This window comes from Balaenoptera physalus (genome assembly GCF_965194825.1).
Source record: "Balaenoptera physalus genome assembly, chromosome: Y".
In the NCBI taxonomy this organism is placed as follows: domain Eukaryota; kingdom Metazoa; phylum Chordata; class Mammalia; order Artiodactyla; family Balaenopteridae; genus Balaenoptera; species Balaenoptera physalus.
Genome location: NC_138904.1, coordinates 19,651,226 through 19,666,864, shown reverse-complemented (window position 1 = coordinate 19,666,864; position 15,639 = coordinate 19,651,226). Strand labels below are relative to the sequence as shown.

At 44.9% G+C, this 15,639-nt stretch overlaps 1 protein-coding gene across 2 annotated transcripts in view; it reads right to left on the bottom strand.

Annotated features, from left to right (window-relative positions):
* Window positions 1–1,046, bottom strand: part of LOC309653358 (immunoglobulin-binding protein 1-like) — a 36,153-nt gene extending 35,107 nt beyond the window's left edge. For both annotated transcript variants that reach the window (XM_082447964.1, XM_082447965.1), the window contains exons 1-2: window positions 825–1,046; window positions 144–437 (exon numbers count right to left, since the gene is read on the bottom strand). In XM_082447964.1, coding sequence (XP_082304090.1) covers window positions 144–437; window positions 825–1,015 — 485 coding nt within the window. In that variant the 5' untranslated portion in view covers window positions 1,016–1,046. The remainder of the gene's footprint in view (window positions 1–143; window positions 438–824) is intronic.
* Between the last annotated feature and the right edge of the window lie 14,593 nt (window positions 1,047–15,639).

Sequence of the window (15,639 nt, the reverse complement as noted above, 5' to 3'; positions counted from 1 at the left end):
GCTCTCACCAGGGCCTATGCTAAATAAGAACCCAAGAGTGACACACACCATTGTTTCCCACCACCCCAGGAAAAAAAAAAAAAACAAACATGCACCCCTCCCCCGCAACAGCACTGCCATTGGGCAGTCCTCAAATGACCCACCTCTCTCTTCTAGCCTGTCTCTGAGATGCCATAGCAACGAGGCTAGAATAGGGCAAGGAGGAATTAGCAGTGTTATTTTCAGCGGAGTTGGTCTTGGTTTTGGGCAGCTCAAACTCTGCCACATGATAGTATTGGCACTGAGTTAAGTAGTTTAAAAAGTGTTCTCGAGCCCACTGCAAATGATCTAGGCGCTTGCCGGGGTTGACTTGTTTCATGGCGAATGCTCCTTGAAATGCTGGCACCATCAGGTACTTCAGATCGCAGGAGGCAATCTCTTCCAAATCTTCATTTCGGCTGGAAAGAGCAAAGAGGAGGCTGTGAAGTCTGGCTGGGCATTCAAACTCTGGCCCTGGCTTCCTGGGGGAGGGAAGGGCTGGGGTGGATGTGGGGGTGGGACAAAGGGAGGAGGCACCGGGAACAGCTGCCAGTTTTCTTCATTGACAGTGGCTGAGCGCTCACACCCAGTGCCTATGCAAATAGCCAACACTAGGGAACCGAGTCGTGTGATATTAAGTATCTCGGAAGAGACGTGGAGAATGTAAACAATGTACACAAGGTCGCAGTGGGAGGAAGGAAAGAAAGGCTCCGGGTTTTAAAGTTCTCCTGCACCCAGGATCAATGGTTCCGCCCTTGGTAACTATTATTACCTACTTTCTCAGTCGTACTACCCTCTCCCCATACCTGAACAAGTCGAGCTCCAATAACATTTCGGCAGCCTTCTTCAGGAGGGCCAGTCCCTTGAACACCTTAGCTTGGATGATCTGGGAGCCGGCGGGTTCAGTCGCGACTTCCACTTCATCCAGAAGCTGCTTGCTGGTTTTGAACAGCTCGGGGAGCCGCGGCAGCGGTAACGCGCCTACGGCCGTTGCCATCTTGGGGCAAGGAAGAACACAGAAGACCTCACTTCCGGCCCTGGGACAGATGGGCTGGGCTGCCAGCAACGAAACCGGAAGGGGCGTAACATTGGTCCAGTGGCTCCATTGTTACCTAAGCGTCGGACAACTGCCAGAAGCCGCTGTTAGCTAAACCTAGCAACCGTTTCCATGGACTCATTTTACCAGGCTGCCTATTACCGGTAGTAGGCATCTGTTACAGACACACAACGCGCAAACAAACAAGCAAACCCTAGGTGCTGCTTTACGCGTGTCTACTCGTCGCCGATGTGCTTTCAATGTAAAATATACACCGGATTTTGAGAACTTATTACGAAAAAATAATGTAAAATATCTCAATAACTTTTACACTGACATGTTGAAATGCTAATGTTTTGTACATAGTGGGTTAAACATATTATTAAAATTAATTTCACTTGTGTCTTTTCACTTTTTTAATGTGTCTACTAGAAAACTTAGAATTACGTTTGTGGCTAACAGCTACTGTACGGCGCTGATGTAAAAATATAATTCCAGGACTTTGAAAGAAGGGACCTCACTGCTTTGAACAAATCAATATAAATATGTACTGATTACCATAGGACACACCCCCAGTTGTCCTAGGAGATTTAATTTAAGTAAAATGCATGTTGCCTGCCCTGGAAAATAAGCTTTTAAACTAAATGTAGTTTACACTATCATTGAGAAGAAAACAATTTTCATGTAAAAACAACTAGAGGGCAATATAGTACAGTATATAACTAGGGGATATGCTGTACTGCATAGGTTGTTGGAAACCCAAGAAATGACAAATCATTTTATGTTAGGAGTAGTCAGAAAGCTTCTTAGACATGACATGCAGTCACAGAATTTCAAAGTTGGAAGAGGATCTCAAAAATCAGAGGAAAAAATCCGGAGACCAGATAAGTGACTTGCCCAACGAGTTGTGACAAAGCCAGTGTCTTCTAAGTTCAATTGTTTTTACTCCATCTATCTTAAATTGAGTAGGATTTAAAAAGATGGAGAGGCCTTTCATGTGGGACAGAATGAAGCCCCAAGCTAAACCAGTGCTTGGCAAGAAGGAGAGGAGAGTGGGGCGTAAGTGTGGGTTGAAAAAGCTTCCCAGGTGATTCTAATATGCCTTCCCTTGCAACCTGCTTTAGAAGCTGAGGAGGAAAGGAAGCTCTGGTGAATCACGAATTTCATTTGTCTGGAACCTCTAATGAGTCTTGTAAACTGAACTTTCAGGGTCAGCCTTGGCCAAGAATACAAAGAAGAAAGATAGTACTTGTGAAGGAGACTTAGAAACAGTAATTGTGACACTAAAGATAATTCGTTCCTGCACATTTGCTTGGATTAAGACATAGTTTTACTGTTGCCCAAGAGAGAAAAAAAAATATGCAGAATTTGAATTTGGTCTTGAACTTTGTAAGCCATTTTTCTATGGCTTTCAAAATGACAGTCTTCATGAGAATCACCAGTTACTTTCAGAGTGCATATCATATATTCACATCATCATTTTAAGTATTGCATTGCAACTTACTGAGATAACACCAAGACTAAAAAGTGGTTAGAAAAAAAGTGATAATAAAAATGAGTCATTTATTGTGTTTCTGTGTGTAAACACTTTATCACATTAAATCCCTGTTGTGTATGAGAGATTTTTTTTAAAAAATCCTAGTTTAGGGGAACCAGAGGGGCCCTTAGAAATCTTGTAAGTAAAATGTCACTTAAACTTTTTGTAGTAGCAGAACTCTTTTTCCAAACCAAATTTTAGACAGGCCCATAGTTTTCAAAAGGGCTGCTGTGTTTGAAGTAGATACACAGAAGCCTGCCAACTCAGCCCATCTTTTCCCCAACTTGTGCAGTGGCACCGAAGGCACCAAAGCACTTCTGAGGGACACGAGGGCTTAAGTAGCACAGTATTAAAAGCACTAATCTAGCACAGCCCCCTCATTTAGCAGATGAAGAAACTGAGACCCTGAGAAGTTAGGTAACTTGCCCAAAGTTGCAGAGCTAGGATGACTAACTGGTCAACAGTATATAGAGTGAGTCGGAATGGGGAGAAACTAAAGTCCAGGAAAATAGTAGAAAGCATTTTAAGTAATCTATGCATAACTATAGAAATGAGATGACCTTTCAAGTATTTCCTGTTGTGACTCCCCGATAGAAATGATGTTCATTTGTCATGTTTGGATGAACACAGATTTTTTTCTCTTAGATAAATTTTGTGAGTCATGAGATAAATGGTATAGTAGACATTTTCCTGCCTGTCTGAATTAAGGCGTTCGGCAATTTAGACCTTCTTTGGTCTACTGCTGTTTCGTCTTGAGTGAGTAATGTTCTACTGCTATGTGTACCTGTAATGCCAGCAATAACACTAGATGAGATCAAATTGCACACAGTGTAAAGCCAAGCGCAGGCTGTAACTTGCCAAAAATTATATATGGAATAATGACTTAATCCTTAGTGTTCAAACTATCTTCACTAAGTATTTCTGAGATTTGAATTTGCCTGACTAGTAACAAGAAGTTCATTAAGCCATGAAAGGAAAAACTCTAGTACAATGAAGACTGAAGTAAATGAAAGATTTAAATTCCTACTTTTATATCCAACTCTGAGGAATGTGGTAAAACAGTTAAAAACACTCTGGAGACTGATATTTGAGTCCTACCTCTGCTACTGAGTAGCTGTGTGTCCTTGCAGAATTCCCTTCCTTTCCACATTAGTTATGTGCTACCTAAATCCTAGGCACTGGAAATTCAAAGAACAAGACACTGGGTTTGAGCTCTTAAGGGGCCCATAGTTCAATGGGAAAGACCAGTAAACAAATAATCAAATAGGAATTTGGTAAGAATGGAGGGAATAACTTTAGCCCTGAGGGGGGCATTCTGTTAAAGGTCAAACTCCGTACCTGACTTTCTGATCCTTTCTGACTTGCTGCTGACATCCTTTCCATTCTGTTCACCCGTGGATCCTAAGCTCCACATTTAGTGGACTCTCCTAGTTCTCCAAACTATCATGTCCTCTTAGGCCTTCATGCATTTACATGGGTCATGCCTTCTGCCTGCAATGTCCTTCTCTCCCTTGTCTGCCTGGCAAATCTGTATTTAGTACTGACACCTTAGCTGAAGGATCACTTCCTCCAGGAAGCATTTCCTGATCATTTACCTGCAGGTGAGGTGCCCTCCTCTTAGCTCTTCCAGCACTTTATTCATCTCCCTATGACAGTACTGGACTATGGTTTTCTTTATCCACAGTTGTCTCTCAGTAGCCTGAGAGCTCCTTGAGGTCAGGGAGAGTGTCTTGTTCGACTTTGTTTACCTCAGCACAGCACCTGACACTGTGGGGTCATTAGGTAGGGACTCAATGTTAAATGAATTACAAAACAATAATACCTTACCTTCTCTGAGTGCTCATTTCCTGCCAGATGACTGTGCTAAGTATTTTATGTGCATTTTCTCGATGAATCCCTACAACTGCCCTAAGAAATAGGTATTGTTATATCCTGATTTTACAGATGAGGAAATTGTGGCTCAGAGAGGTTAAAGTAACTGGCCCTTTAGTGTTCCTTTACCATGGGATTTGAACCCAACTCCATTGAATCCAGATCCTATTCCAGAGCCCATGCTTTTAACCACTGTACTATACTACAAAAGAGGGGGGAAATTACAGACCCAGTGAAGAATGAAAGGGGAAATGAACATGTAACAGGTTGTGCTAAAAAGTAAAAGGAAACAAGGCTGAATCAGTAGGCTGGCCCACATTATGGAAGATGTGGAGTCAGACAGAAGTGTGTAGACTTGATGTGCTATAAGCAATAGGGAGGCATTTGGTTTAATTCAATATTTATTGAAGACTTATTATATGCCAGCCACTGTGCTAGCTGCTGGGATATAAATATGCGTAGTCTTTGCTCCCGAAGCTCTAACTGCCAGGTGAGGGAGACAGACGACAAGTCAATGTAAAGTGGTATATGATTTTATAGTGATACATAGTGATACATTGAGAGTGATACATCTCAAAGGAGATGATGCCAAAACTGAGTCTTGAATGGTGATAGGATGTGTAGGGAACTTGAATCATTTCACTATTACTGGAACTTACAGTTGGATGCAACAAAAGGTAGGTAATTAATTCATTCAACATGTATTTATTGAATGCCTGCTATGTGCAAGACACCATTCTAGGCGCTGGAGCGAATGAGACAGACAAAACACCTGCCCTTGTGGATCGCAAGGCAAGCAGTAGCTACTGCATGCCCATTTGTACAGCACTTATTTCCAAAGAACTTAGATAATGTCTTAACTGTGCCCCACAGTAGCTCTGAGAGAGACTACAGTAGGTATACTGGTCAGTCTTTCCAAAATGTGGAGGCATACTGGTGATACGAGAGATGAATTTAGGTGGTACATGGAGGACCACTTAAAACATTTAAATAGCTCTAAGCAATACCCCTAGCAACCTTCTAGCATCAGAGATAGAAAGCTTCACCTCCCGCTGTTCCCTAGGTGACTCCACCTCTTCCCCATCTGTTGCCATGGAGATGAGTGGTTTCACTTCTCTAATTCCCCTACCTCCACCCCTAGGTGAGACTCAGAGAGCCCCCTCCCAATCTCCAAGGAAAGAACTCCATGATCCCCAACCTTTCTTCCAAATCACGTCCTGCTTCTCAGGCTGTCACCATAGAAACAGAAATGTCATCCCCATCCACCCAGGCATCTCCATGGTGACCCTCAACCTTACCCCCAGGACATAATCAGGATTAATCCCTACTAGAAGTCTAGAAATCAGGGGGCGCTGGAAGGAAGGTGAGGTTGACTCCCTGCTGTGGCTGCAGTCTTTGTCTCTTTCCCTCTGGCTTTGAATGAAGGCATGGGGACCCCTCTCTCAACAAACGGGTTAGGGAAATTACAGTTTATAAGTACCAGTTAGGTGCCAGGCACCGGGCTAGGCACTTTACATACTCAACCCATACATTTTACAGAGTTTAAGGGAGAAAGGCTCACAGAGGGGGAGGCACTTGACCTTGTTTCCCCTGCTGAGCCTCTTATCATCCTCACTGAAACCGGGAACCAAGAGGATTTTATTTCCACCATTCTTCTTTGCTGTATGACCTTGGGCAAGTAGCCTCCTGTCTCTGAGCCTCATTTTCCCCATCTGTAAAATAACAGTATTGGACTAATTGTCACCTTGAATATCCCCTTATTAATGTCAGATCATAAGTAGTTCTGATCTTCTCTTGAGGAACTGATTTTTTTCTAGGTATGAATGCTAGTAAATCTGTTAAGGTGTTTTTGTTTTTTTAAACGGACATAGTGGAGGTCTTCAAAAGTTTTTGACTGAATACTCTATAAGTTTATTGTTTAGAATCTCTAATGGTTTCTTCTAAGGTTTTTTGTTTGTTTTGAAATTTCTATTTTGAAGTAATTCACAGGAAGCTGCAGGGAGGACTTGTGCATCCTTTACCCCACTTCTGCCAATGTTGGCATCCTAACTACCAGTATAATATCAAAACCAGTCAACGGACATGGATACAATCCACAGAGCTTATTCAGATTTCACCAGTTTTACATGAACTCATTGGTGTGTGTGTGTGTGTGTGTGTGTGTGTGTGTGTGTGTGTAGTTCTAATGCAATTTTATCGCATGTGGAGATTCATGTATCCACAGCCTCAGAAGACACAGCGTTGTTCAATCACCACAAGGAATTCCTCGTGTTGTCCCTTTATAACCACACTCACCTACTTCCCTCCCTTCATCCCTAATCCCTGGCAACCATAAATCTGTTCTCCATGTCTACAGTTTTGTTATTTCAAGAATTTTATAAAAATGGAATCATATAGTATATAACCTTTTGGAATTTCTTTTTTCACTCAGCATAATTCCCTGGGGATTCATCCAAGTTGTTGCATATATCAAGAGTTCATTCTTTTTATTGCTGAATAGTAAGTATCTGATGGTATGGAGGCACCAGTTTGTTTAACTATTCACCTGATGAAGGACATCTGGATTGTTTCCAGTTTTAGGCTGCTATGAACATTCATGTCTTTTTGTGTGAGTCAAACATGTCTTTCATGAGCAAAATGTTTAATTTTGATGAGGTTCAATTTATCAATTTTTACTTTTATGGACTGTACTTTTCGAGTCAAGCCTAAAAACTCTTTGCCTAGCCCTAGGTCCCAAAGATGTTCTCCTATTTTTTTCTAAGAGTTTTATAATTTTATGTTTTATATTTAAGTCTGTAATCCATTCTGAGCTCATTTTTGTATAAGGTTGCAGTTTATTTTTTGCCTATGGTTGTCCAGTTGCCCTACTACCATTTGTTGGAAAGACTATCCTTCCTCCATTGAATTGCTTTGTACCTTTGTCAAAACTCAGTTGGGCAGATTTGTATGGGTTTATTTCTGTGTTCTCTTTTCCACTGGTCTACGTGTATATCCCTGTCAGTGCAGAGGACGGGCTTTTGAGACAGAATGCCTAGTGCCAGTTGCTAGCTGGGGTGACCCTGGGCAAGTTACCCTTCCATGACTTCCTACCTCATTCAGTATATAAGAAGGCCTTCCGAGCCTCACCTGATCTAACCCCGGCCTACCTCTCTGTGCATATCTCCTATTACTCCTCCCCTTATTCACTCTGTTCCAGCCACACTGGTCTCCTGACTGCTCCTTAATCACATCACATATGTTCCCACCTTAGAATCTTTTCTGGGCTATTTCCTTATCTCAGAACCTTCTTTCCACAGACATCTCGATTGCTACCTCCCTTATCTCCTTCAAGACTTTTCTGAAATTTCATCTTCTCAGTGAGGCTTTATTTAAAATGGCAAAGCCTTTGCCTCTCCCCTTTCCCATGTGTTTTTACCTCCGCAGCATTCATCACCATCTAATACACAATATCATCTACATATTTATTCTTTGTCTGTCTCCCACCACTAGACTACGAGCTCAAGGAGAGCAGGCATTTTTGTTTTACTCACTGCTGTATTCCCGGTGCCTACACTGTGTCTGGTACAATACACCTTTGTTGAATGAATGAAGAAATGAGTGGATAGATGGATGGATGAATGAATGAGTGAAAGAATGCTGTGAGCCAGGGCCAGCTCACTTGAGCAGTCTCTGCCCTGTAGCTTGTGCCAAGACAGGGCTCCAGCCAGCCCCATCCACTTGCCTTTCTAAGACTGACCACCAGGTGGCAGTTGGAGCCTGAACTCTGGCTACATTTGCTTGCAGCACCACCCCGACCCCCGCCCCCCACCTCTGGCTTTCTCCCTGCTGCCTGTCAGTCTTGCCCAGGACTGTTTGACCTTCTCTGCCAAGGCTTGGCCAGGGGATTTTGTGTGAGCTGTTGAAGTAGGCAGCATTAGTACCTGAAGCTTTGCATCTTTTTCTCCTTAGAAAGGTACTAGTTTCTTTCCTATCCCCTTCTGCTTTCTGTCTCAAATGGAAGAAACCATAGATAGTAGCCACTGGGCTGCTCCAAGGTCACTGTCTGCAGCCTCTAGGACATCAGGGAACATGGACCTAAAGAGATTATATCTCCACTTCTGCCCAGCCCAGCAAGCCTCTCCCTTAAGTGGTGTTACTACACTCCTTAAAGGGGTAAAGGCTAGGTACTTTAGTGCCAGGGTTAAGCCTTTTGAGTCAGCCTGGGTTTCAATCTCTACTGTGCTGCTTATTAACCCTGTATCTTGGGTGATGTTGGGTAACTGACCCAGATTCTTCAAGCCTTGGTTTTTTCAGCTGTAAAATGAGGATAATAATGGTTCCAAATTCACTGGGTGGTAAGAAGATTCAATGCGATAATGTGTGTATACAACATTAGCAGAGTGCCTGGTATGGAAGAAGGCTCAATTGAAGAGAAATCAGGGGCAGCGGTGGGGATAAATAAGACCAAACATGACGAAAACTGACCAGGGAGTATGAGGAGGGTGCCGCTTAGGTTACTAGCAGGTTGAAGCCAAGAGAAGGTGAGAGATCCAGGAAGTCTTTGCATAAGAGACCATGTTTCAGCTGTAGCTCATAGGTCAGGTCAAAATCTGCCAGACAGTCAAGCTGGAAGGAGAGTCCCAGGAAGAAAGAGTGGTATGTGCAAATAAAGAAAGGCACAAAACAGTATGTGCATATCCCTGACTAACTGTAAGTAGTTAAGTATGGCTGAAATACATGTTTCCTGTGGGGAAGTGACAAGAAATAAAGACAGGGCCCAGATCACAAAGGGCCTCATGGAGAAGAAGATTGGGACTTGATCTGGCATGCAGTGGGGAGCCATCAAAGAATTTAAAACAAGGAAATGATGGTTACACTTGCTGGCTTGGAGATTCAGCTGCCTTGAAGGAGGGCAGAGACTGGAGGCAGGTGAGAGATTAGCTGGGCTTAGATTGGAGAAGATGTAGTGGGGATAGAGAACAATGGATGAAGACCATGGCTTTATTTCAGAGAAAGAAATCAGCAACCAGGTTTTTCTAAAAGCTTGCCTGAAAAAAGAAGGAGTGCTAGGTCCAGAGAAGGAAATTATGGTACAGTTTTTTTTTTTTTTAATACAGGTGAGACTTGAGGCTCTTCTATTCCCCGTAGCACCTGACACCAATTAATTGAATGACTGGAGGGAGGGGCACATAGCCCAATACCTGCCAAGCGGTAGGGGCCTATCCCAGATTCAGTGGGGACCCCATCCTCTGACTTCCCTCTCATCTCTAAGCCGGAGTCCCATGACACAAGTGCTGAGAGGCTGGTGAATTTACTCAGAGCCTGGATTTCTCTTCCACTTAAGGGACTTCCCTATAATGGTCCCCAAGGACTGAGGGAAACTTATAAGCCAGCCAGAGAAGGTATCCCACTTTGTTCATTTCTTGGCACGTCAATATGTTAGGAAAGCCCAGCAATTCTCCTCTGTTTCTTTTTCACTTTCAAAGACCTTCACCCCCTTCTCTGCATTATCTTTCCCCAGGGAGAATTGTTGGTTCTTGATTTTCCCATCTTTTATCAATACTTCCTACTCAGCATGGGACTATTTAAAACTACCCAAGGTCCAGCCCAGGCCCACAGTTTGGAAGAAAACTAAAGGAGTCCAACAGCAAAGGCCATTCAGAACTCAGCCTGCTTTTGGCCTTGCTGTCTGTGCACCTCATGGGCAGTAGTAGAAATTCTGCCCCTCTGCCCCAAGGCTGCTATCTTCTCCATGCTGGGGACTTTTGCCTTCCTGGCCCATCTGGGGTGAAAATACAGGAGTTTGTGGTGGATAAGAAAGGGACAAATGAATACTTATATACGGGTACTTTGTGTTAAGTGTTTTGTAGATGTCATTGCATTGCATCTCCACAGCAACCCGATGAGGGAGGTATTGGTGTCATTATTTTATGGATGAAACTGAGGCTCAGGGAAATGGTAGAATTTGCCCAAGATTATTAGGTTAGTTAGTGGTAAGTCAGGAATTAAACCCATGTGTTTTTAACCTCAAAATGCATTTGTACCCAGTAAGTTATTTTGCGGGGAGAGTGGGGTGGGGTTGGGGGTGGGAGGAGAACCCCCCTGGTTGACCTTGTTTCTAAGAGAAAAGGCTAGAAATAGGTTTCTCCTGCCCTGAGTGGGTGCCACATCTCCCAAAATAAAAAAATTTTAAAAATTAAAAAAGAGTAACCAGGGGTAGGCAGTGTCTACCTAAGGAATCTATACATGGATTCATTGTTGCCTCTCCCTCCTTTCTTCACCCCCACTTGGTGAGCTCCTGGGGAACAGGGTGAGCGGGCAGACTCAGACGCAGGTTTGCTGTCCCCTCGGACAAGTCTCTTCCCCTCTCTGAGCCTTTTGTTGTTCCAGCTATAAAATGAGAGTATTGTCAGAGAGAAATGGTCTCTAAGGTCTCTTCCAGCTCTAACATTCAAGGATTGTATTGATTGTATTGTACTGTAGGATCGCCTGATTCATTCATGTATAGAAACAAATTTCCTGTTGCCATAGAGAACAAGGGCTTTTTGAACTAGAAAAAGATATGCTCAAGGAGGCAAGATAAATAGTGGAAAGGGCATAGGCTTTGAGTCAGCCAGACTTGGGTTAAAATCCTGTGCACTGGGCAGGTCACTTTGCTTCTCTGCACTTCTTTCATCATCTATAAAGCAGGAAAAACTACTCCTGTTTCTTGGAGTGAGGTAATGTATATGACAGTGCCAAGGGAGGTACTCAAGACCTTTTGTGTGTGTGTGTGTGTGTAAATGGGGTTTGGCTCTTCCTCCCCAACTCCACCCCACTCTGTCTAGCTCACAGGATATTCTTCTCTCTCCTCCTCCCTGACAGCCAGGCTGAGTGTTTCCTGCCAGGGCCTCGGCTTCCAAATTTTTCTGGCAGGGCTATCAGGAAGTGTGTAACAACTCGACCTCTCTCACAACCTTGTAAAAGCCCTAAAGGGGATGGTGCAACTGAGACCCGACCAAAGACTGGACTTTAGGTGTAGCTAGCTGGAGGCTCTGGCCTCAGAGGCCCTCAACCAGCTTTGTTGGCTCAGCTCCCTCACCCTGGCCTCCAGTCTCCTGGACCATAACTGCCTGGCTAATGACAGAGTGCGCCAGTTCTTGTGTCACCCTCAGGTTCTGGACCTCTCAGCCAATTGCCTCATCAGTGACATGACTGCTTACCAGGTGACCAAACTCAGCTCACTGGAGAGCCTAATCTCTCAGACAATCACATGACTCACTTGGCTTGGGCTGCCTTCTTGGATCCCCTTTTCTGTTGGGCATCAACCCGAGCAACAGCTACATTCTGGAAATTTGCTGGCTTGTCCATGCTGTAGGAGCTCATTTCGGCCAGGAATTCTCTTCATTGAATATCCACCTTCAGCCTCCCAACCTGTGGCAGCTCCACTTGAGCCCCAGTGGCCTGCAGTTATCCATAGCTGAGGGCATACTAGTTTCAGGTATTAGACCCGAGTCATTACTGACTGAGTACCTTCCCACTTCTACCCACCCAATACCATCTCCTCTATTTTAACCTCTTTGATGACTCCCTGGCCTTCCTAGAATCAAATCCCCTATCCCCAGCTTTGGGGGTTGAAGTTGGTACCATGATATAACATCCAACCTGAACGCATTATCTTGGCATATCCCACTTGACCTAAGTAGGCAGCAATCCCATGAGACTTCCTTGGTAGGCTTCTTGCCCTTCAGCGCCTCATAATGGCCTGGAACTGTTTCCAGAATGTGACAACCCTCTGCCCCATGGCATCACCAGTTCTGAGGCCGGTCCCTACTTTTCCACTGTCCTTCTGCCCTTGACATCTCTGGATCTCTGGGGGAATATTATTTAGTCATTGCCCACCTGGTTCTTTGAAATTATGCCTAGGCTGGAAGCCATGGACTTGAGGAACAAGGGGTTCACTTGTGTTGGAGGCATGGGGCCACGGGGGAAGAGCCCCTCAAAAGCCCCACCCCACCCCCTGCCCAAAGTCTTTTCAGGGCAGTCTTCCTAGTGAAGCATCTGGGCCTTCATGGAAGAAGCCCAGGGTCTTACATTCAGGAATCTGCCCCTGCCACCTTTTGCTCCCTGGATCTCTCAGGTAATACGGGGCTGACTTTAACTGCAGGGACATTCCAAGGCCTGCATTTCTGTTCATGGAAACTCTCTTTGTACGGTACGGCAATAGCATGACGGACTCCCAGGCACAGCCTCCCTGCCTCTAGGAGCTCAGTGCCTTGACTTCTCTGGCTACAAGCTGAGCAGCTTTCTCAACCAAGGGCCTTGGCTGTTATCCCTTGGCCAGTCTGGACCTTCATTACCAGAGCCTGCAAGCTGTGAAAGAGTGACCCTGAGGGTCGTGCCTGACCACCTCACAAGCTTGACCACTTCTAGCAATCTTCTCCACTGCTGGATGCTCTGCTTAGGGCCAGACCTAGAGGAAGGCCAGAGTATCTATCTATCTTGGTAGCAGAACAGCTGCTGGGCTTGACTAATGGGTGACCACAGTTTACCGTGTATGAGGCATGGGAGCCTTTGGACTATGTGGACCTGGCTGGTGGTGACTGGCCTGTTGGTCATCCGGTGTGGTCTGACCACCTTATTGAGAAAGAGTCATTGCTTGGCTTTTGGTCTGCAGTTCCACAGCAACAGTATCAGCCCAAGGCCTGAATAGGAAACTATGGGGAAAGACTGTGGGTGGGATTCTTTTGCAAGGCACGGCCCAAACCTCTTGGAGAGGGGTAAGAGAAATGAAAAACATGTGAAAGAAAATAACCATAAGCAGGCCACAGGGGGTTTCCTGTGTACAGAGGGAGACATGTTTCTCTCTAGCAGCTGAAGTGTGGATTCACAGAGGACTTTAAAGGTATCACATTTGGGTCTTTTTTTTTTTTAATTTATTTTTATCTGCATTGGGTCTTCATTGTGGTGCATGGGCTTCTCATTGCGGTGGCTTCTCTTGTTGTGGAGCACGGGCTGTAGGCGCACAGGGTACAGTAGTTGTGGCACGCAGGCTCAGTAGTTGTGTCTCACGGGCTCTACAGCACAGGATCAGTAGTTGTCGTGCATGGGTTAATTGCTCCACGGCATGTGCGATCTTCCCAGACCAGGGATCAAACCCGTGTCCCCTGCGTTGGCAGGCGGATTCTTAACCACTGCACCACCACGGAAGTCCCCATATTTGTGCAGCCAGAAAATGGAGATGTGCCAGCCCGCTGGCACTACAAGAGAACTTTAGACACATCCTCCCCTCCCCCCTTCCTGAATGGTCATGCAACCTCTGCTTAGACATCCCTCTCCCTTCCCGGGAAGCCTGTTCTAGCCATGGACTACTCTGAGTCCTAAGACAGATTTTCTTCCTTGTATTGAGTCCAAGTCTGCTACCATTCCTGGGTTCCAGCTCTGCCCTCTGGGGCCACATCCAAATTCATCTGTTCTCTTGGACTCTGACAGAAGTCTGAAGACAAGAGACCCATGAATCCTCTCTTCTTCAGGCTAGACAGTCCTAACTCTTACAATAAATCTTCAGGTACTAAACTGTCACCAAATGTAACTTCTCTGTGTCTCAGTTTCCTCACCTGTAAAATGGGGACTAAACCAGATAATACAAGCAAAAATCTTGTAACAGTGTCTGGCATATTGGAAGCAGTTGGTGAGTGTGGGCTATAATTATTAAACTCATATTGCTAGATTGGATCACTCTGTGAAGTCAAAAGGCTGTGCCTTATTAATCTCGGTATGGCCAGTGCTTAGTCCAGTGTCTTGCACACAGTCGACACTTAATTCATGTCATCTGTGAGATGGTGACATGGTCTCGAGTCCCTGTTCCAGTCTGCTCACTCTCTTCTGGATATATTCTGGTTTGTTCCTCTTAATGTATGAAGCCCAGAACTGAATACTGTCGGATTATTTCAGGTTCAAGTAAGTTACAGGCATAAAATCCCAGAATCCCAGAATCTCACAACAGGGATGGACTTTAAAAGTCTGTTATCTATTCCATCGAGTCTGTCTTCATCTCCCAACTCCTCCATCTGATTCTACCTGCCCCAGGAAATTGTCATCAAATGCGTGAATAACGCAGTGAGCCAGGTTCTGGGAGGACAGCAGTTTCTGTGGGAACTCAAGCCCTGTGATCTCAACACACACCAGAAGAGGTGTTGGGGACTTCCCTGGTGGTGCAGTGGTTAGGAATCTGCCTGCCAATGCAGGCAACACGGGTTTGAGCCCTGGTCCGAGAAGATCCCATATGCCGCGGAGCAACTAAGCCCGTGTGCCAAAACTACTGAGCCTGTGCTCTAGAGCCCATGAGCCACAACTACTGAGTCCTCATGCCACAACTACTGAAGCCCATGCGCCTAGAGCCCATGCTCCACAGCAAGAGAAGCCACCACAATGAGAAGCCCATGCACCGCAGTGAAAAGTAGCCCCCACTCGCCTCAACTAGAGAAAGCCCGTGCACGGCAACGAAGACCCAACGCAGCCAAAAATAAATAAATAAATTTTAAAAAAAAAGAAAAAGAAAAAAGAAGAAGAGTTAAGGGGTTTGGTTTAGCATCCTGACTGAGGCAGCATCTGTGCTCTGGGCCAGATTCCTTTCCCTTCATTTCTAAGTGAAATTACCTTTTTAAATGTGTGGGTTTGTCAAAGGGAAAAAATGGGTGTTTCTGTATCTGGGCATGTGAAGTAAGCAGTGAAGAAAGAGTGAGAGAGAGGAGAGAGGACACACAGACAGACAGAGACAGAGCGAGAGAGACAGAGATGAAAAGAGAGAGAGAGGAGACAGAGAGAGGAATGAATAGTGGTGGAAGAGAAAGGGGGAGAGAAGAGAGACTGAGAGATAGTGATGCAGAGAAACTAAAGAGACATGTGGACATACATAGAAATGAAGCAAGAGAGGAGAGAGAGACTGAGACACAGAGAAAGACAGAGAGAAAAGAGAGAGAGAAAGGAGAAAGAGATGGTATATAAGTATACACACACTCACACACACACACACACAGTTGGAGACAGAAACAGTGCAAGTGAGAGACAGACAGACAGACAGACACACACACACACACACACACACACACACACACACACACACAAGCCAGTAAGAACAAGTGAGCATGAGATTCAAGCTGTCTGTGGAGCCTGGAGTCCTTTCCCACCTGAATGATGGTCCTGAAGCCTTTGGGGC